At 36.3% G+C, this 23,084-nt stretch overlaps 1 protein-coding gene across 1 annotated transcript in view; it reads right to left on the bottom strand.

Annotated features, from left to right (window-relative positions):
- LOC148878839 (uncharacterized) overlaps positions 1-17,628 on the bottom strand; it is a 37,549-nt gene extending 19,921 nt beyond the window's left edge. Inside the window, exons 1-3 of the mRNA XM_088960208.1 lie at positions 16,975-17,628; positions 16,426-16,551; positions 14,368-14,568 (exon numbers count right to left, since the gene is read on the bottom strand). Of these exons, the coding sequence (XP_088816334.1) occupies positions 14,368-14,568; positions 16,426-16,551; positions 16,975-17,189 (542 nt within the window). The 5' untranslated portion in view covers positions 17,190-17,628. The remainder of the gene's footprint in view (positions 1-14,367; positions 14,569-16,425; positions 16,552-16,974) is intronic.
- Positions 17,629-23,084: the final 5,456 nt, after the last annotated feature.

The raw sequence follows: 23,084 nt of genomic DNA, 5'->3' as shown, positions 1-23,084 counted from the left end.
AGCAATGGGGTGTCTGATAGTACAAGAACGAGTAGACTTACGAAAGGCAATAGAAAGATCCAAGTCCGAGGAACTGATAGGATTACCTTGAGTTTCTGAGACAGGTTGATCCGAGTCCAATTGGTTGTTGTCATGAGTTAGAGGACCCTTCTTCCTTCTGTTGTAGGTGATTCTGATATCTCTTTGCAGCCTGTTGGAGTCTTCAGTAATATTTGCAACATCACTAGTAGTAGCTGGTACAATGGGAGCCTCACTAGATTCACCCGGGATACCACAACTAGGTGGATCAGGAGGAGAAGATGGAAGGCCTGAGGTCGAGAGAGGTACAAAGAATGGGGAAACAAAAGAATCATCTTCCATCCCACTAGTCTCCCCCTGAAGAGGATTCTGGGAAGAATGAAAATAGGATTGAGACTCAAAGAATACCACATCCTTTGTGACATATTTTTTCTTAGTGACTGGATCATAACACTTGTATCCCTTCTGAATAGGAGAGTACCCCAAAAAGATTCCCTTTGTAGCCCTAGGATCCAATTTGGTCTTCTTCGGATCCTTGACATGTATAAAGCATACACAACCAAAGACTCTCGGTGGAAGAGAAAAGTCAGAAAGATGAGGGCAAAGAACAGAGAAAGGAGTTTTCATCCCCAATACCTTGGATGGCATTCGATTTATCAGATATGATGCAGTAAGGATTGCTTGAGACCAATAGTTTTTTGAAACTTTGTGTTGAAATAGTAAGGCTCGAGTAGTCTCCAATAGGTGCCTATTCTTGCGCTCAGCAACCCCATTCTGTTGGGGGGTACTAGCACAAGATGACTGATGAATCATTCCAGCATCCTCCATAAACAAATTCAAGGACCTTTCAAAGTATTCTACAGCATTATCTGACATGAATTGTTTGACCTTCATACCAAATTGTGTTTCAATCATTTTGCAAAATGTCATGGTTACCCACGGCACTTCTTCTTGTGCTTTTAATAAGTAGATCCATGTGCATCGAGAATAGTGATCAATAAAACGGATAAAGTATCGAAAGTCATCAACAGAAATAATAGGAGAGGGGCCCCAAACATCAGAGTGGACTAAGTCAAAAGAGGCTCGAATTTCACTACTCGAAGTTGGATAAACAGTTCTACATTGCTTTGATAGTTGACAGACTTCACAAACTAACTCTTGACTTGAAACACCTTTGAATAATTCTAGAAACAACACTTCCAAAGATGAAAAAGGTAAATGACCTAGCCTAGCATGCCACAGATGTAACCTAGCTATTGACTCCACATTGGACTGACTACAAGTAGCAGATGTTGCAAGGCCGAACTGATGTTTGCATCAAGGTAATAGAGACCTCCACACTCATGACCGCTCCCAATCGTTCTCTTCGTCAATCTGTCCTGAAAGACACAATGAGTAGGAAAAAAAGGCTATGCTACAATTCAAATTTTTGGTAAGCTTTGAAACAGATAAGAGATTTGAAGAAAGATTGGGAACATGCAAGACAGATTTGAGTGAGAGGTCCTTGCTTAGGTCAACCACTCATTTCCCAGAGATGGTAGAAAGAGAACCATCAGCAGCCCTCATTTTATCTTGACCAAACATTAAATGATAGGAAGAAAATAGAGAAGACATGTGTGTCATGTGGTCAGTTGCACCAGAATCAATAATCCAAGAGGCAGAATCAATAGCACTAGTTGCACTAAAGGCAGAGACAATACCTGATCTGGCAAGGGAGGAGGATGGAAGAGAGTTGGTCCTTTAACGGGCTAGGGGCCGGCTAAGTACCTCTACCTCATCGGCAGTAAAACCCAAGGACCCGGTTCGGGGGGAATTAGTCTGTCCCATGGAAGAGAAAGTAACTGTAGATGAGTGTTTTGAACCATCATCACTTTGACCCGTAGCCAGATTCACACTTGCAGATTGACCCTTCAGATGCTTCTTATCTTTCCTCAATGCAGCTGGCTTCAGATGCGGATGGAGAACCCAACAGGTCTCTTTCAAATGCCTTTCCCCTCCACAGTGGGTGCACTTCAGATGTCTCTTGTCAGAGTGCCTGTTTCCCCTTTGATTTGTAGAGATTAGGGTCGAATGCTCCACAGACTGTTCAGCTAGTTTCATTTGAGTATCAACCTGCATCTCTTTTCTTCTCACCTCTTCATTCCTCACAAGATAGTAAACATGATGTAAGTCTGGCATTTCATCCCTTCCCAGAATTTGGAACCTTATGCTCTCATATATAGGATCTAAGCCAGCCAGAAACTTAAATGCTCTACCCTCTTCAATTTGTTTGTCATGCTTTTCCTTGTCTCCGGCACTCTCCCAATCAATAATAAGGTGGTGATCTAACTCTTCCCATAGTCCTTCTAGTGTAGCAAAATATGTTGCAACACTCATATGTCCTTGCCTCAAGGCAGCAATGTCTTGATTCAGTCTGTAAATTCTGGCATTATTCTTTTTCTGCCCATAGATTTTGGAAACTTTTTCCCATATCTTGGCAGCTGTGGAGAAATGTTGAACAGTCCTAGCTACTCTTGGAGTCATTGAGGCAAGTAGCCAGGACATAACTGTAGCATTCTCCTTGCGCCAAGCTGCATATTCAGTACTCCCCACTTCTGGTTCCTTCTTCTGCCCGTCCAAGTAACCAGTGAGTTCCCGGGATGTGATGAAAAGCAAGGCTGAGACAGACCATTCCCTGAAGTTGTACTCATCCAACAACACACTTGTGATCTGTAGACTGTGCAAATTTGGATTCTCTAGATTAGGAGACCTCCCACAAGCCCTAACATCTCTAGAAGACACTTCCCCGGATATGGAAGACATCTTCACTTACTCGTAAATGTCAAAACTGTAAACGCAATATATAGCGAATTGTTTCACACTTACGGAACTTGCTGCACTGTAAACTCAGTCCTGAGAACCCGACACAGAGCTGAAACACCAAGTACTACACTGCACTGTGCCCTAATTACTGCTGTCACAGATTATACTCTGTTGTGCTACCTTCTGCTGTGTTCTAATCACTGCTGCCGCAGCCTGCAACTTGCTGTGTTGGCTTCTACTGTGTGCTAAGCACTGCTATCGCAGGTTATAACCTCACCCACGAACAGTTCTAGGACTGTTGAGATTAGTCCTTCCGCCTAGATCTGTTCTACACAGATCTATCTTAGCCGAATGGCTACAGTCTGCTGTACTGTGTCTATTAGGGCATCAGCCTCTGGGACTACCTCCCCTTGGGCCCTACAACCAAGGGAAACCCTAGATGTAGGTCTAGCTGTGTTCTACAACCAACCCTAGGGTTTCTTTGCAGCAACCAAAAAAAGAAAGATGAGAGAGTTAACTGCGAGTAGAAGAAGAGGCGGCTGATGTAACCAGTCGAAAGATTAGTGCTCTGATACCATGTTTGCTGAAATAGGGCTGTCGAATGAGAGAAGAAGAGGAAGAAAAAGAAGAAGATATGAGATGGGCAGCAGAATTTAATCCTCAGCCAGCCCTAATCTACTATATATAAGGACATTACATAATGTTACATGAATAGACAAGAATGCCCCTGATTAGTGATGGGACACCTAATCAAAAATAAACACTAAATAAGATTAGGCCCAGTAACTAAGGCCCAATAACTAATGACTTAAGACCCAACAAAGATAAACATACAAATTAAGACAGCCGAACCAACACAAAGAATTAACAAGCTCCAAAATAAAGTCTACTAAAGAGGAATACTGAGAAATGACTCTTAAACTCCAAGCACTACCAAACAGAACAGCCCTAATAAAGGGACAATAATAAAACGAATGTACACAGATTCTTGAGCATTCTTACACAAAGGACAAACATCATCCACATTGATACCTAGTTGAATCAAATCCCTTTTAGCAAAAATAAACCTCCTAATGACTCACCACATGAATAATTTGAACTTGGGAGGAATTTTAACCTTCCAGTAACTTTGGTGTAGGATTTACCATCCACCATTTCAGGGTTACCTCTAAAAGTTTTTGGAATATTTTCTTTTTCAAAGCCTACCTCAGGTTGTGCCCCAACTTTTGACTGTTCCCCTTCCAAATTGAACATGCCATAAAACCAAATCTCCCCTCCTTTCCTCTGCAGCCACGTCTATTCCTAGCTTCCATGTCTACATCATCTTCAACTTCTAGCTCCTCTCCCCAAAACGACGCTTCAGATTCTGTCACCAACCAAACTTTGGTGCAGAGGCTGTTGACAAGGATGTCAATCAACCGAGGGGCGTCCTCTGGCTTGACTCCGGTGATCTTAACCTTTGCTGCTCATAAAGTAGCTACATCGAGCTCCAAAAGCACACACCCTGGAGCTTAAACAATTCACTCAATTGAAGGTTTCTTACACAGAGAGAAATGTAAGCCAGTCAACCTTATTTCAAAAGCTCCAGCTTCTACCTCCCTCTTGCTGCAAGGGAACGACCAAACGACCAGTTTTCTAGTAAAACCACCCCCAGTTCAGCCTCCATTGATTTAAAGTTTACCATCTTCGACCCTGTATTCAGAATCCAGAATGGCTCTTCTATCATCAAAAGGGAACACTGAAACTCAAGAAATTACTTGAAGTTTTCCCTTAATAGCCTCTACAATCACCTTCAGTTAGAAACCTTCTTCCAAGCCCAGCCTTTAAAACCAGTCTTTCCCAATCTCTTTTATCATTTTCCAAGACCAGCCTCTGAACCTTACTTAGGCTAGCCACTGAAAGGTGTTGCTGGACTTCCTCTAGCACACAGTTTTCAGATGCTCCTTCAATCCAAGGACACTCAGAAGAAATCACAAAAGGTTCTCCTTGATTGACAACAGGGATTCTGAAAGTAGCCAGTTCACCTTCTGTAATTGTCAGTAAGTTTTGTATCTTTTGTGCCAACAGTCTCCAACCCCAACCTCTTTTTCCTTCTAGAATACATATAAGTTGTTTTCTATTGCTTCAAAAACACCTGAAACCTCCAAGAACCACCCTTTCTGGTTGTTTTTTTTTTAGAATCTCTTGATACATTCTACTTGAGAGTTCCAGTGTGCTTTTCCACCCATCGATCTTAATGGTAAACAAAGCCCCATCTGTGTATCCTTTCAGCCATTCTACTGCTTCTCCTATTATGTAGATAGTGGTTCTTCCTTCTTCCCTGAACTTCATAACCAAATTTCCTCTTTCTCTCACATTTCTCTCATCTCTTCTCTTTATCCTCCATTTATCAAGAGATTCAACACTCTAATGGAGATTCTCCCATGTGGGTATCATAGCTCCAATCTCTTCTATTGCAGGCTAGGTCAGGCCTGGGAGAGGCTTGAATTATTATTTAGGTCCAGAGTCCAGACCCAACAATGAAATTTCCGGGCTAGGTAGGGCCAAGCTTCTGGGCTGGATTAGAAATGATCACCCCTATTTGTGCTCCTCCAAAGCACTTTACCCCTTTTCTTGGGAAGAGAGAAAAACGAGTTAAGGAATAAACTCTTTAAATTTGCAAGAGGGATCCACCTATTTCCAGATAGAGGAAGAAAAGAATTCTAAATAGCAAAACTCAAATCTAAAGGAGATTAAGTGGAAAGAGTTTTCACCATGTGCTCAATACATGAGGCAAATACAAGGAGAGAGCAACCACCATGGTTTCTTTCTTTAGCAAGCTCTCACAGGTATTAATCTTGTCATGATAGATCTCTCAACAAAAAGGCTCTAATTTTAGGTGGGATTGGACCTTTCCAAATGTCATTAATAGGGCAGATAATGAATGATTGAGGGTTTCTTTTTCTTTATCAATAACAGTGAACTTTATTAATGGAATAAAAAGTTACAAAGCAAGGGAACTAAACAATCTTAACTCCCAGAAACAACCAAAGTACACCCAAATTAAAAAGCAATTACAAATTTACAACACAGCCCAAAACATAGAGTTTCTGTTACCCTTGCCTAGCTAGACCATCTGCCAATGAATTTGCCTTATCTTTACCCATGTACATTCAATTTCAAGTTCCTTAGTCATCCACTTAAATCTTCTCTTTTCGTTGCTGTACTACCAAAGCCTAGAGTTGTCCTCTTTTAGCCAGTTCACCACAATTTCAGAATCTCCTTCTATGATCAATTTCTTGATATTCGTGCCTTTATCCCTTTGTACCCCTTCAAAATCCGCTAGTATCTCAGCCCTCAAGGAATCTCCTGTTAGACAGTTTTGTATGCCCTTAGCTTCAATCCAATTTGATGTACTTTTGACATTTAGTGTAAATAAACAAAGTACATGTTTGATTTATGTTGTTTGGTATATTTCTGTGTAAGACCCTAAAACTAGACACTTATAGAGACTCGTGTTAGTTTTAAATGCTCACAGCCATTGGATAAGTCTGGGGAGATTTTTCCTGCCAAGGCTGATACTGATGTACCACCAAGTGTTGGGATGGCTTGTCTCGGCCATCAGGGTAAGACCCAAGGCACATGCAGTATGGAATTGCTTGAATCCTTGAACCGGACCAGATTTCCAGTATTGCCCTAGACCTTGGAGACAGATGGGCAAAACTGGAAAGTTACACCTGACCCCTGGACTCGATTATGACACTTCACAAGGTTTCGGATCGGGTTGTCTTTGATATGTCAATCAGTGAGATCCTTAGTGGGGTCAAAACCTGGACATGTTGGGGTTGTCTGAGAATTCATCTGAGTGAGTGATCATAGTGACAGGATCAGCCCCTTTGTCAGACAATGGTAATGATCGGGAATGCACTCTCTCTGATGGAAACCAAATTGCCGGCAGTTGATTTCAATCGTTGGAATTTTGTTTTGCAAAATTAAGATATATATATATATATATATATATATATATATATATATATATATGTATATGTACGGTTTCAAAAACATTTGCAAAAGGTTTTAATTCCCGGGATCCATGTGAGTAGAGAGTGCAGCACTGTTCCTTGCAGCCGAGGGAGAGGTCTTCTCTTGTCGGGTAGTGCTTGATCATTAAGGGCTGAGAGGTTAAGTGTAAGACCATTTAGGATAATACCTGATGGGCTAATCTTGCACCTGCCCACAGTCCCTGTGTTTTTATAAGATGGCTTGGCCCAGGGACCACTTAATGTAAGTGTTGGGCCCATAGGGTCCATGTGATGGGCTCAAGGGGTTCATTGAGTTTTTTTTCAGTGAATTCGGCTAGGCCGAACCCATGTGGCTGGTGTGTAGATCAATGCTTGGGTCCCACGCCATACAAAGAAGCCCAATTGGGCAGCAGATTGGAAACTAGTTAAACACTGAACACTTAATGGGCCAAAAGCCCATTACGAACTGAGCTGATATAATCACCCATCCATGGGGCGAATCTAAGATTGATGTTAGTAAAAGGATTGGGCTTTTGACCCTATCCACTCTGGGAGACCAAATTCAAATTATATTTGAATATGATAACCTCCTGATAAGATCAGGAGTAGACTAACTTAATCTGCAGATAGGATTAAGATTATCCCCTATCTAGATATTGATTTGGATTGGGATAACTCCTAATTAGGAGGATTTCTTAATCAAGAAGAAAGGAGGAGAAAATAAAATTCGAATATACCAGATTTCAAACCAAGTTTTTCCAAGAAGAGAGAAGAAAGTCTTCTGCAACAGAGATTTGATCTCAAGAACTCCAAAGAGAAGAAAAGTTGTTCAGCCATCTTCGTCCCAGGAGTTCTCCTCCAGCCGCTGCCAACCCCTCTTGCAAGATTCGATCTTAGTAGGAGAAAGAAGTCAAGAAATCAGTTCTTGACATCAGTCTTGCAGAAAAGACTGAAAAGGATTCAGTGTTCAGAGTTTCCAATGGGTTCTTGCGAAGGATCCAATGTGTAGGGCGCACCCTGCTGGTTCTGTTCCATCAACAGTTGTGTCATCTTCAGCAGGAGCGGATCTTGGCATCTTCTTTGGGCGTGAACACCAACTTTGGGAGATATTGTTTCTCCGGATCAGGTATAATCCTTCCTGTTTCCTTTTGGTTCAGATCTGGTTTGATTATGGTTCAAGTAGAATCCTTGAATATTGTATTCTAAATTTAGGGAATATGATTCCCAGTTGGGAAAAGGTAGGAAAATTTTTGAAATTTTCCCACCCATTCCGCACCCTTCATGGCATCCATCAGATGGATCCTACCCTTCTTTCATCTCCCACCCCAATTGGACCAGAATACATGGCTAGCAGATTCCCTTTTTCATCTCTTATAAATCTCCCTATTCCGGAGGGCCTTGGATTGTCCATACTGCTGCCATCAAAGTTCAATTTAGTAAAGCCTTGCGATGGAGGGGTCCAACAAGAACTTGAAGCCTTCTTGGCTGAAACTGATTCTGCAATCTCCTTCCACTTTCTTAGCAACTCATCTACAGAGAAATCTGCAAAACAAGTCCAAGGTTTTCAGCCAATGTATCACCCTAATATGAGTAACCTCCACTATTGTTTCCAAACTTCTCCTCTTTTCTGAAAATATCCGTGAGTTTCTCTCTTCCCAGAAAGTCCAACAAACTGCAGCCCTAACACATCGCCACATAGTCTTACCCCTTTTTGTTAACCAGTTAGGAGTGGAAGTTAATAAGCTTTGCACACCCAATGGGGATGTTTACCTGCACCTAAACAAAGAAGTAAGTCATTCCCAAATGAATTTAGCAAACTGACAGGAAATTAATAAGTTGTATCTAGACTCATCATCGGCTTTACAGAGGACACACTAGTGAGGAGACAAACAGTTATTGGGTCCTTACTTTTGAAGCAAATCTCCTATATTAACTCTTTCCAAAAAGGCTTCCCAACAAAAACTCCCAACCTTCAGAGGTATAGGTTGACACCGCACCTCTTTAACAAGAAAGGACACTCCAACAGAAGATGGTTGTAATAGGGCTTTAAAGAATGAGACACAGGTGAAGAACCCCAAGGGAGTGAGTGTCTAGATTCCACTATCTGCCTTTGTTGGATCTAGGAAAACCCCATCAAGGATGGATAATAACAATAAGGTACAGTCTAACTTTAAGTCCCTTATGTCTCTTCTCAAACCCAAGTTCCAACCAAACCCAAAAGTTGAGTTGGAAGGTACAAGGAAGGTAGAAACCGATTCATTTTTAAGGGTAGTGATAGAAAAAAGAGCCAGGAATTGGTCTTTTAAAGGAGAATTTCCAACCCAAACATGTTCCCAAAATTTAATGAGATTGCCTAAGTGCAAGTCATACCTGATCCAGGGAGAGAACAAAGGCAAAATAACTTGAATAGCTTTCCAAGGAGATGCTCTTGTAGTCCTTGTCAGAATCCTAGAGTCCCATCCATTGTCTACAATCCCATGAATACTACCACTATCTTAACCCAAAGCTTTTCTTTCTCCAGTGAGAATCTCCACAACCATTTCCCTAGTAGTGCCAAGTTCCTATTTCTTATGTTCCCAATACCCAAACCTCCTTCCTTCTTGCTTCTACACACCACCTCCCACCTAACCCTATGGTCCTTTTTCTCCTTCCCCGGCTCCCAAAGAAAGTCTCTTGTTAGTTTTTCCAACCTACTAGCCACCCCAATCGGGACTTTAAAAGCTGACAAAAAATAAACCAAAAAGTTATCCAATGTAGACCTAATTAGGGTGATTCTCCCTCCTAGAGACAAATAATTTTTCTTCCATGTGGCAAGCCTCTTCTCAAACCTCTCCACAACCAGATCCCAAAACTTTCCTTTCTGAGGGTTATCTCCCAATGGCAAACCAAGGTAGTTTAAGGGCCAATTAGATACTACGCACTCCAAAATGTCTACACATTGAGATATCTCCACCTCCCCCAAATTAACTCCTACTATACAACTTTTCTCAAAATTCACTTTAAGGTTTGACATTTGTTCAAAGAGTTGTATAGTGAGCTTCAAGTTCCTGATCCTATTGGGGTTCCCTCCTTCACAAAACAAGATCGTGTCATTTGCAAACTGCAAGTGTGTGAGTGGTATGTTCTCCCTTCCAACTCTCCACCCCCTTATTAACTCCATGGAATCTGCTCTACAAATTAGTCGCCCCAACACCTCTGCAACTAAAGTAAATAAAAAGGAGAGAGGGGATCTCCTTGTCTAATCCCTCTCAAAGATGGAAAGAAATCCATCACTGTCCCATTCACCAATATAGAGTAGTAACAAGTCCTAATGCAACCCATCACCCACTTACACCAATTGTCTCCAAACCCAAAATTGATCATCACCTCCAACAGGAAAGACCAATCAACCAAGTCATAAGCCTTTTCCAAATCCAATTTGCAGACCACCCCATTTTTCTTAGATCTCTTGAAATCCTCCAAACTCTCATTAGCTATAAGTATTTTTCTGTTATCTGCCTCCCCTTCACAAAATCTCCTTGGTTATTTGCTATAATTTCTAGGAGCACTTTCCTAATCCTGATGGACAACACCTTATTGATAATCTTATAGAGGCTATTAACTAAGAAGATTAGTTTGTAGTCCTTCGGATGGTTTGCACCTTTTTTCTTGGGTACCAAGGCAATGAATGTGGAATTATGGAATTCACCAAATACCCTCATTAGATCCTCTTTTAGTACCTCCAAACAATCCTGATAGAAAGCCATTGTGAAACCATCTGGCCCTAGTGCCTTTGATCTATCCATAGAGAACACTACCTCCTTTATCTCTTCCAGGTCAAATTTCCTCTCCAGCCACTCCCTATCCTCTAACTTCAAATTTGGCCCCTCCAACCACACCCTATTATTCAGGGGTCTTCTAAATATAGACCTAAAATGATCCGCAAAAGCCCCAGCAATCTCTCTTTGATTGGAAACCGTTACCCCTTCAATCTCCAAACTTGAGATAAAGTTCCTTTTCCTTTTTCCATTTGCCACAATATAAAAAAACTTGGTGTTCCTATCCCCCTCTTTCAGCCACTTACATCTTGATTTTTGCCTCCAACTTATTTCCTCCTTGAGCAGATAATCTTCTAACTATTTGCACAATTTCCATCTTTGTTCCTATCCTCTTCTGTAAGGCATCCCCTCTCTTCTTTGATATCCAGGACTTCAATTTGTGTAATCATAGATTGCTTCCTTTCTTCCAATCTCCCAAACTCTAAGAGGTTCCATTCCTTGATTCTATCTTTCAAATGATGGAGCTTCTTGTGAAACCTTATTTCACTCCATTCCACTACTGGATTACTCTCTACCCACCACTCTTTAACTTTCTGAAGGAAGCCCGGGTGTCCTAACCACATATTTTCAAATCTGAAAGGAGCAGGTCCTGCATTTACCATCTCCTCCTTACAAATTACAATAGGCTAGTGGTCGGAAGTTACTCTTGGAAGTGATCTAGAGATCAAATTCCTCCAATGTTCTTCCTAATCATTTGAAAATAAGAATATGTCCAACTTGGAACAAACAAGATTCACTTGGAGATTGGACCAAGTAAAACAACTATGTGATAATGGAATCTCCTTAAATTCAAAAGCATCCGCAAATTGATTAAATTTCTTCATGCTCGTAGTCAACCTTTGTCTGGGACTGTTTGTTTCTTCCAAAAATCTGATTACATTGAAGTCACCGACTAAACACCATGGCCTTTCCCACAAACCCCGTATATTAGCCAGTTCTTCCCATAACTTCCTCCTCTCCCTATAGTCATTCGGCCCATAAATATTGGTTTAACACCAATTCAAATCCATCCTCCACTTGCCTAAACTTCAAAGAAACTGAAAATTGTCCTATCAACTTCTCCAGACCTATAAGTACATCATTTTTCCACATTGTCACAATGCCCCTTGCAGATCCCCAGGAAGGCAGGGAAGCCCAACTAATCCCCACATTGAGGGTTTCTATTAAGAGATTGAAAAAAGGAGCACAAGTAAAGGCTCCAAAAGTTGTAAGAGTCCAAATTCTCTCATCACACTTACTAGGATCAATGACTTCTTCTAAGATATCAAGTAAGGCAATGATCTTTGAGGTTTCATTGCCCCTTAGACCCCTTCTAAAGCCCAAATCACAAGCAAGCCCATGTTTGGATATAGAAACACAATGGGATACCACACAATCTTTGCTGAGTACAAGATTGAATGAGGGATACAAATCCTTAAAGCCTTCCCCCCAACCAAAGGTCCTTCCAAAACAAGGTTTTAGAACTAGAATGAACATAAATAAAAGATGGAACGATGGATGTGATGGCTTTCCAAGGTGACAGCTAAGAAGCTCTAGCATGAAGACTAAAGTCCCACCTATAGGAAATATGTCCAGGTATCTCTAGTGCCATTTGCCTAATAATGGATGTATCTCTAGAAGTCACTTTTCAAAAACTCAAGTGTCCTTCCTCCTTGCTCTTGTGGACTGTTGGCTCCATGGAGATACCTAACCCCTCCCTTAATTTCTATAGATTACAATTCAAACCTTATTGGTGTTTTTTAACCATCCTAAAACCACCCTAGAATCCCCTTCCACAACCAAATATTTTGAAGGCAATCAGAGGCACTTGTGGTCACTTCATTTCAGTTGACAGGAAAAACCTCTGTTGGAAGATCATCAACAACGCAAGAATTCTTGTAGAGGTCAATTATTTAAAGAGGATTCGACTTGAAGTGGATTTGTTGTTTACAAGGGAGAAATATGATAAGAATTTTTGTTGAAGGGGAGGGTTTAGGAGTGGTTGCAGCTTCCTCTACTTTGAAAAAGAAATTAGTAAGAGAGTGGGATCCACCTGAGATTGGCTTTCTCAAGCTAAACTTTGATGGAAGCAGCTTTGGCAATCCAGGGCCCTCCAGTATAGGACGAGTGATAAGGAATGAAAAGGAAGAAGTTGCGTAGTATTCAGGACCATTTGGTATAGGAGACTCTACAACCGCTGAATTAAAGGCTGTGATTTTTGGGGTGCAAAAAGCAATGGAGCTAGGGGTGAGGAAGCTGGTAACTGAAGGAGATTCCAAGGTAATTATTAGCTGGCTGAAACCAGAAGAGAAATTTCCTTGGCATTTCAGCAATGAGATCAAAAAGCTTAGAAGGCTTTCAAGGGAGATGCTGGTGTTCATTCATTGGAATCCAAGATCAAATAATGGCTTTGCAGATCATTTAGCTAAGCAAGGAGTAAATGGAGAGCAATATTTTTGGGTTCAGTGGTAATGTAAAGAAATTAAAGCTTTTTTTTTTGTTTTATTGTTTAAGCTCTTTGGGGGGATTAGGAATGATGTTGGAGTTCAAGGTTGGAGACAGGGATGGACATCAAAAAGTTGATTTGGAGTGAATTGGTGATCAGAGAATTTCTTGTTCAAGTTGGGTTTTAGTGGTGAGAGTATAGGGGGCAGAGGTCATGTGGTAAGAAGGGGGCTTAAGTTGGGTTTTAATGGGCTGAAGCTTTTAAGGGGTGGCAATGTAGGATGGACTCTTTGGGTCCCAATGCTTTTCCTTTTTTTTTTTTAAGATAGAGAAAGTTAGTGGAGGGAGATTATCTAAAAAAATATTTTAGTTGGCATTATAAAGGTAGGGTCTATTTGGCAGTTTTTCATATGGAGGCTTAGTTTGTCAAGACAGGTTGTATGGGATTTCTCAAGGATAGATAGACATGGCTTACAGGCAGTTTTAAACACGTAGGAGGGGTATCAGTGATCTACAAACTTCAAAGACCAACAAATAAAAGATTATACTTGGATAATGTTGATTCGTCTAGTGACTAGCCAATTTTTTTGGATGGTTACTTGATATCCTTAAAGTACCTGACTGTGCTTGTAGCAGCAATCTAGTTGAAGATTCTAACAAAAGATATGCCTGAAAAGTTGAAAAGTTGACAAGAAAAGGAAGCTAGAGAATGTGATATGAATGGCTTGGAAAATAACTGGTTCTCTTCTGTACCGGCAACAGAGATCAGCGGTTTTGGTGAGTGGTTAGTGGTCCCCATGAGAAAACCTGATGTTCTTTCTCTAGAGATTGTTGATATGCCAGAGAAGAAAGGCAACAAAGGGATTAATCTCATGAAGAATAACAATAGTTGTTTTTTCTTTCTTATTTTTGTTGCTATGAATACTTATTGAGAATGACAATGGTTTCGAATTAAACTATAAAGGAAGACAGCATAGAAGGGGACTTGGGGAGACTCATTATTAAATAATTATAACTGAAATTAAAGGAAAAAAAATGAAATATTTCTGTTGAAGAGGGCAATTCAGTGGTTTTGTTGTGTCAAATGAATGGTGTTTGAGTTAGTTTCCAGTGTTCGAAAGCAAATCAGCAATATGCTATGTAATCATGCATGGATGCAAAACACGCAAATGGGGGAAGGGAGAGATGGCACAAATGTTCCTCAAAATTCAAGGAAAAAAGGAGGATGAACAGTATTTGCCACTAGCAGACAGTACCATTTTGAATCACGTAGAGGTAAAAATATAATAAATTGCAAACAATACCCTTGCTTTGCAAGCTCATGGAGAAGCAGACCATTGCCGGTTCCAATATCAAGTACATTCCAGCTAGATAAAATTTTGCCACCCTGTTCAACTGACTCAGATTTGGCACCATCAGCAAGACCTTGCAACCGACCTTGTGCTATGTCATCACATAAATTTTTGGTCCAAGATGCAACAATGTCCATGACCTCAGCTCCAAACCTAAAAGACAATGAACAGTTAAATTAATCAATTCCTATGTGAATATAAGATGTTGTGCATCTCATAACTTAGGTGATGACCTTGCCAAATGTCATCACATAGGCTTTTGGTCCAAGATGGCTTTTGGTCCAAGATGCAACAATGTCCATGACCTCAGCTCTAAACCTAAAAGACAATGAACAGTCAGATTAATCAATTTCTATGTGAATATAAGATGGTGTGCATCTCATAACTTATGTGATAACCTTGCAAAATGTCATCACATAGGTTTTTGGTCCAAGATGCAACAATTTCCATGAGCTTAGCTCCAAACCTAAAAGACGATGAACAGTCAGACTAGTCAATTATGATGCAGATATAAGTGTTGTGTATCTCATAACCAAGCAGAACAAGCATTTAGGAAGCAATGCTTTCAAAAATCCTGCATTTCACAATTCTAACAAATTCCCTACCGAAAAAAGAGACAATTTTGACAACTGTTTATATTTATTTGTAGGTGGATAATGAATTAAGCAACCAAAACAGACATAACAGGTCAACAGTCAAGCTGCAGGTGAAAGCACTGACTGAAAAGAATAGTCAGAGTTGTGGATGCAACCAGGATAGGCTAGCTAGATAAAGGCCAAGCCAAGCCTAATCCTAAGACTTGGGCCTAAGGCTCAGGCCTGGATCGAGCTGAAGGTCAAGACAGATCTACACAACCCAGACTCAGACCAAACTAAAATTTGGCATACTCAAGCTGGGCTCAGGCCTGGGCCAATCTCACATCAGTAATCTAAATCATTAGATAGGAATATTATATATTTTGTATGTATGTATGTATTTATGGCATTAGACAGAAATATTATGTATGTGTATATGGTTTTATAGTTGGGCTGGTTCAGGTTGGACAATGATCTGGCTACCCAAGGGCTAGACCCAGGCCCAATCAAAAAAATGAAAAAAAAAAGTTTTGGGCCCAAGCCCAGCCTGTCTAAAATTTCAGGATGGGTCAATCCAGGCTCGGAAGTTAGTTATGTAGCTTTGGGAATGAGTAAATACCCACTCTGGACTTTGCATTTTTGAATAGAAAGAACCCCTAGTTGACAACTGATTGAACAAGAAAAGGAATATAAATTCCCAAAGAGATGCCTCACCTTGTACCAATGAAATTTTTTTGTCTCAAACCTATCAGTCAATTAACTATTTCCTATTTATAGAGTAGGGAAAGAAGATGAGGAAAAAAAATACTTTCTTAGCTTGTAGGCTAAAGGAAGTAGGTGCAAAGGATTAATTAGTTTTATGAGATCATATGCTTGTCCTGAAATTCAACTAAGAGTGCACTTTGTTTCCATATATCCCATTATCTCTTTTCAATTTTTTACTCCAGTTCTTCCAAAGTTACAACAGAAGACGATTGAAGTATCTTTTGAAATAATTTCAGTGACCACATCAGATGCTGTTCAAAGTTCACTTGAGCATTTCAACTAGCAATGCTTTTGCAAATATCATCTGCCTCTTCCATGTCAGAGGTAAATATTAAACATTATTATAACAAGTAATGATCATAAACCTAATATCTAAATAGACTGTCAACCTACTAACATGCTAGACAGTACGGCTGGATTGAAGTCATGCACCAAAAATCACATAAGCAGAAGCAATCACAATGCAGAAACATCGCATACAATGTTCCCCTTTTTCTGCTAAGCAAAAATGATGCTTCAAAGGTGTAAAGAGAAGGGAAACCCCCCATGAGAGAGCAGAAAAAATACCACACAAGAAAACAGAGAAACTTTGACTACCAGAAAATGGAGAAGAGAAGCAACTAATTAACGAAATGAATCTTTCCCTAATGGAGCTACGATTAGCACTCACCAGACTTCACCAGAGTGACCATGTTCATGAAAATTTGCCAATTCATCTGCATACGTGGCATCCCAGTAGCTCTGCAAGCCCAACACTGATGGCTCCACTTCAGCATCTGGTTCCTCCTTGTCAGAACTGTTTCCAAATATATATTTATGGATAAGTAAATATCCACCAACAACAAAACCTCATTTTACAATCAACTTTACCTTTACTGCTTAATGTTTTAACTTTTAACACGTCACATTTTCACATCCCATTGCATACATTCCATAATCTCTAGTTCTCTACAAGCTTTTTTTCTCACCGAGAAAAATTAAAGAAATGTGGAGCCAAAACTCAATCCCATCCACTATTCAAGAACGGCAAACCAATTCCAATGCATTAGCCATTATACATCTAAAGACAGAACCACAAACGAGAAAGCTTGTTCATCTAATCTAAGTAATTACATTTCCTTTTCTTCAAATTCCACCAATACCTTAAAGCGAACAGGGGAAGAATAATCAAACAAAGACGAAAAAAATAAATAAACATAAGCAACTGAGAGGTACCAACCTGTAATCGGATGCAGCTCGAAAGGTGCCGGTGGAGAGCGCATCAGCGGCGTCGACGTGACGCTGCTCGTCGTCCAAAGTGCTTCCGTAATCGCTCTTTATGGACCAAGAATCCGCAGCGATGGAGCGATCGTCATCAGAAATGAGGTCGGAGGTGCTCGGAACTCTCGCTTGGGAAAGCTCCGAATCATCGGGAGGCCAACGAATTCCCGCCATGATCAAGAAGACACTCACACAGGGATAAACAGGAAAGCCCTAGAAGAAGTAGCAGCGGAGTATTCAACGAGGGACGTGAAAGAATGAATGTCAGCTAAACGGATACATCGACAGAAGGCCTCAAGGTCAAACAGAATGTGCATTTAGTGGGATTTTCGATGGTCATCGTCTGGTTTTTTCTCGTTTTCGCCGAGGGATGTAATTTAGCGACGCGCGCGTTGTCTCAACAAATTCTGAAATTCAGCCCATTACCCGACCAGACCTGCAGCAGCGGACCGACTGCTTGATTCTACTTCAGCGGTGAAGATGTCCGCCTTGTGCACGTACGGCGTTAGTGTTTAGTTTACTGGGGTGTTTTTATTTTATTTTTTTTTTTTTGGGTAATCATGGTTTACCGGTGTTAAATCTTTCTCTTTTGGTTGTGTTTGGTCCGAGGTCCCCTACGATAGAACCCCCCGAACTCTTGGATTTTAACACTTCACAGCCGCTAGTTAACTTCATGCAATATTTCGTTAAACATTTTTCAAACCCCAAACTATTAGTGTTTTATAAAGGGTTATTTACTAGAACGCCACAATAGTTTTATAGATTTACTTAAACTTATCCTATAATTTGCATTTTACTAAAACACCCATTAGGTTCAGTTTAGAAAGAATACATATGCAAATATGTAGAGTGCAAAACTTTATATTTTGTATTATTTTGTATTAGTAATTAAGAACATGCGTTGCATGTGAGAAATTTTTCTTTATATTAATTACTTGAGTTTTAGATATATCTTAGTTGAGATAAAAATTGAAAATTAACAAAAGTATCAATATGATTAAAAATTAAATTAAATGCTTATAGAAAATATCAATTATTATTATTAAATTTTGTATTGCATTTTTATCATAAATAAAAGTAACTTTTATTTTAACAATTATTTTTATTTAATATGATGAATATATAACGTCAAAAATGTTCTCAAATGTTTTTGACAAAATTTTGTATATTTTCATTTTTGATGTTCTATTTTTTTTAAATATTTATTATTCAATTATGACATCATAGATTTCTTTGAAAAGTTTGATCATTGACCCACCATCTAAATAAGAAAATAGTTTTGCTTTCAAATTAGTTTTAAATTAGGGAAAAATATAGTCGAAGCTGCCTTTAGATTTAAAATTAGGCTACAAGTTGGTCTATGAATCAACAAAACTTTGACAATTGGCTCTACATTTCAAATTATAAAAACCCTTGCCATGTCATTAAAGGCTTATGTGATTATTGCCAATATAGGACTCTTAATTCATATTAGACACAATAAAATACTTATACCAAAATTGCCCTTTAATGTTGGGTGATTGGAAAAATAAAAAAAGGTTTTGAGAATCTCTCTCTCTCTCTCTCTCTCTCTCTCTCTCTCTCTCTCACACACACACACAAACACACACAACTGAGAACACAACTGAGAGAGAAAGAGAGAGAGAGAGAGAGGTTTTGATTTGGCTATAGACCAAAACTGAAAGAGTGGGAGATCGAGAGATGATTGTGAGAGTGAGAGATAAGGGAGGGAGATCAAGAGATAAATAGAATAGGAGAGAAACTGAAAACCTATTTTCGGTATAGGCTTTTTGCTATGTCCAACATGGACTAAAAGTCTCATGTTGGCAACAACCACATAAACCTTCAATGATATGGCGGGGATTTTTTATAATTTGAAATGTATGGTCGTTTGCTAGAGTTTTGTTGGTTTCTAGACCAACCTACAACCTAATTTTAAATCTACAAACGACTTTGACTATAATTTTCCCTTTAATTATATATTTCATTTACATATATCTTTTACTTATTGCACTTAATTTTTGTTTGTCTATGGTGTCATTTGACTCAATACACTAATCCACCATCTAAAAAGAAAAATAATTTGATTTCTAGGTTGACATTAAATTTTGTATTACATTTCCATCATTGATAAAATTGTTTCTTATGTATAAAACTTATTTTTGTTCAATATAATGAATGCACTAGTGGGGACTCGTGCGATGCACGAGATTTTTTACGTGAAAGCTAAATAATAGAAAGGGGCATTTACTAAAACACCCCTTATAGTTTCATGGATTTACTAAGATTTACCCTACATTTTGTATTTTACTAAAACAACACTTATAATTTACTATGGATTTAATCAATCTTCCATTAGATGACAATGGAAAATGACAATGTCGACCCTAATGTTCATTTAAATAAATTTTGTCAAAAGAAGACAAAAATAAAAATACCATTTTTCCCCTAGCAAGATACGGGCAATCACTCTGTTGGCTATATTTGGTCAAGTTTGTTATACAAAAAAGTGATAAGGGTATTTTTGGAATAAAAAATCATAGTCCTAATGACAAAGCAAACACTCCTTAATGAAAGGTCTATTAAGTAAATAAGTTGGAAAATATATGAGATATTCTATTAAAATGAAAATATAAGGTAGGTTTAAGTAAATATGTAAAACTCTAAGGTGTGTTCTACTAAATAACCCTAACAGAAACACATAAGAGTAGGGGTGTCAATGGACCAATTTTGGGTTGGACTCCATCCAAATCAAAATCCATTTGGATGGATTGGATGGACCAATAAGACATATTGAATTTGGACAGATTGGACAGACCAATATGATATATTGGATTGGACCTGGTCTGTCCATAATGAATTTATATTGGATTGAGCCAATATTTGGTCCATTGATAGAAAATAAGAACATAGGTGTCAAAGGACCAAGTTTGAGTTGAAAACAATCTAGATTAATAGGAATTTGAATAGATTGGACAGTCTCTGGATTGGTCCAAAATATTCATTGGACTAGATTGGACCAGGTCCATTTGTAATGGACTCACATTGGACTAAACTGGATTGGACCAAATCCAGTCCAATTGACACCCCTACATAAGAGTATACAACTATTTTATATTTTCAAATTTATAAATAATTAATAATTATTCATATTTTATATACTACTTTTAATAATTTTTTTTATAATACAAAAATAACAATAATTAATTTCAATTAGGTTTGTTCATTAAATTGATGAAATCGACCAACCCGATCAACTTGACCTGATCATATTGGATCAGTTTTGCTTTGGTCATTTGTAAATCGACCAAAATCGGATGACTTGACCACTTATATATATATATATATTAAATATAATTTTTAATATGCAAAAGTGGGAAATTTCTCATATTTCTTAGTCTAAAATGTTTTATATTATAAATTTATTTTTTAAAATTATTTTTTAACAATTGCACTACAACTTTTAAAATTTAAATTTAATTTTCAAGTTTAAATCTTTTGAACCAACTGACAAAAAAAAGACCCAAACTAATACAACTTGAGTGGGTCGGTTTTCACAAATGGTCAGTCAGATTCAATTGACTAAGTCAATTTGGTTGGCAAATCAACATACAACTGAACCGAACCAAATCATGAACATTCATAATTTCAAATAAATTAATAGTCTCATCTTTGATAAATAACCGTATTTTAATCTCCAATAATTGTTGAAAATTTTATAGCGAAAATATACAATTATTGAAAAATATATTGATAATGAAAAATACAATAAGTACTAAAAATATATTAAATTAATCAATAAATAGTATAATCTCAAATAATAGTATAATCTCTAATAAATATTAATCAATAAGTTATATAAAAAATACAATAAGTACCATAAACAAAATTAAAAAAATTCAATAATAGTAGTTTACTCTCCAATAATTATTGAAAGTTTTTTGATAAATAACAAAACAAAAATAAATTTATACATAATTATATTGAAAATACATTTATCACAAAAAATAATAAATAATTACTGAAATACAATAGATATTAATTTTATAATATATAATTATATAATAAATATATATTAGGAGTTTATAATTTTTATTAATAAATATTAATTTTTATGAAAGTTATTTTCTCAAATTATTAATTGAAATAAATCAAATTAGTTACTTACAATATTATGTAAAATATTAAATTATTATTAAAGTTATTTAATGATTAATTTTGAAAAATATTAAATTATTTTTATTTTCAATATTATGTTATAAGTATTTTCTACTTTTCATGTTTTTTTTTAAATTTATTACATAACTTCTTTATTTAACTAATTTAAAATCTAGTTATGTTAAACATTTTGTTATTTAAAATATTTAGTTACTTAACTACTAAAATAATATGTAAGATAATTAAATTTTAAAATATTAATTATTTGTTGAATTTAATAATCCATAAAATTATAATTTATACTATTATTACATAATTTTTATAGTTAATTTTGTAAGATATTGAATTATTATTAGTTTTAATATTATGCTATAATTATTTTTCTACTTTTAAGAAATTTTTTAAATTTATTACATAATTTCGTTATTTTAACTATTTAAATCTATTTATGTTAAATATTTAGTTATTTAAATATTTAAATAATATATAAAATATTTAAATTATTTTACTGAATTTAATAATCCATTAAATTATAATTTATACTATTAGTACATAATTTCGTTGTTAATTTTGTAAGATATTAAATTATTATTAATTTCAATATTATGCTATTATTAATATTTTTATCCTTTTATGAAATTTTTTAAATTTATTACATATTTTCGTTATTTTAACTATTTAAGATCTAGTTATGTTAAATATTTATTTAAATGTTCAAATAATATGTAAAATACTTGAATTTTTTGTTATTTGAATTTTATTTATTTAAAGTAATTACGTATTACTAAATATTTTGTTATATAGTTATTTTTATATTTATAATATTTGTTATTTATGATATTTATTTATTGAAATATTTAAATAAGATTTTATTTTTAATGTTAAGTTTTTATTATTTGAATAAAATTTAAATTGATAATCTGGAAAAACAGAATTTAAATTGTTAGTACATAATTTCAAGATATATTTTGTAAAACCATAAAATTATTTCTTTTTGTGTTTTCATTATATATATATATATATATATATATATATATATATATATAATATTAGAGATTCACCCAATATTTTATTTTTTTAAATATATAACATCAGATATGTGCCCAAAATTTTCTTTATCTTTTTTTTATTTTTTATTAGAGATGCACCCAATATTTCTTTTTGTGTTTTTATTTGACTATGGCATCATTTTATTTCTAGATAGATTTTAACATTCTATTTTCATCATTAATAAAAATACTTATTACATTTCATAGTTATTTATTTTAATTTTTTATTATTTAATTATGGCATTACTTATTAATCTATTTCACCCCAAGTGGTCAAATTACTTTCTTACCAACAGGAGGGAAGAAAATGGTTTTGTTTTCAAATTACTTTTCAAAATATTTATTTTTATACTATTAAATTTAATATTATGGATTTAGTTACAATAGTTTAATTATGAGAAAAATGTATCTTAAATATTGGAGTTAATGAGTATAATAGGAAAATATTTTTATTTCTAATTGGTTTTAAATTTTACATTTCATTTACATCATTAATAAAAACATTTCTTATTTATCATACTTATTATTGTTTAATATGTATGCTAAAAATGTTCTCAATTTTTTTAATTTTTCATTTTTTATTTTATTATTTAATCATGGCAACATGTATTGACCCATTTGACCTAAAATGATTTTTTTTTGCCATCACCTAGATGAAATTACTATTTTTGTTAGGTAGACTTTAAAAGTATAAGCTTTTATGTTATTGAAATTATTAATTTATTAAGTATGTATTTAATTAATAAAACTTAATGATGAGAAGAAAACAAAAATGACTTAAATATATGATTCAATGAACATGAATGCAAGTTAATAACTTAAATGTTGGATTTAATGAGAGATAATTGAATGCATTGAATAT

The sequence above is a fragment of the Nelumbo lutea genome, chromosome 1, assembly GCF_056320005.1.
Source record: "Nelumbo lutea isolate HS-2025 chromosome 1, American lotus-T2T, whole genome shotgun sequence".
Taxonomy (NCBI): domain Eukaryota; kingdom Viridiplantae; phylum Streptophyta; class Magnoliopsida; order Proteales; family Nelumbonaceae; genus Nelumbo; species Nelumbo lutea.
Note: the sequence above shows the minus strand (reverse complement) of the source record. Positions and strands in the feature narration are given on the sequence as shown.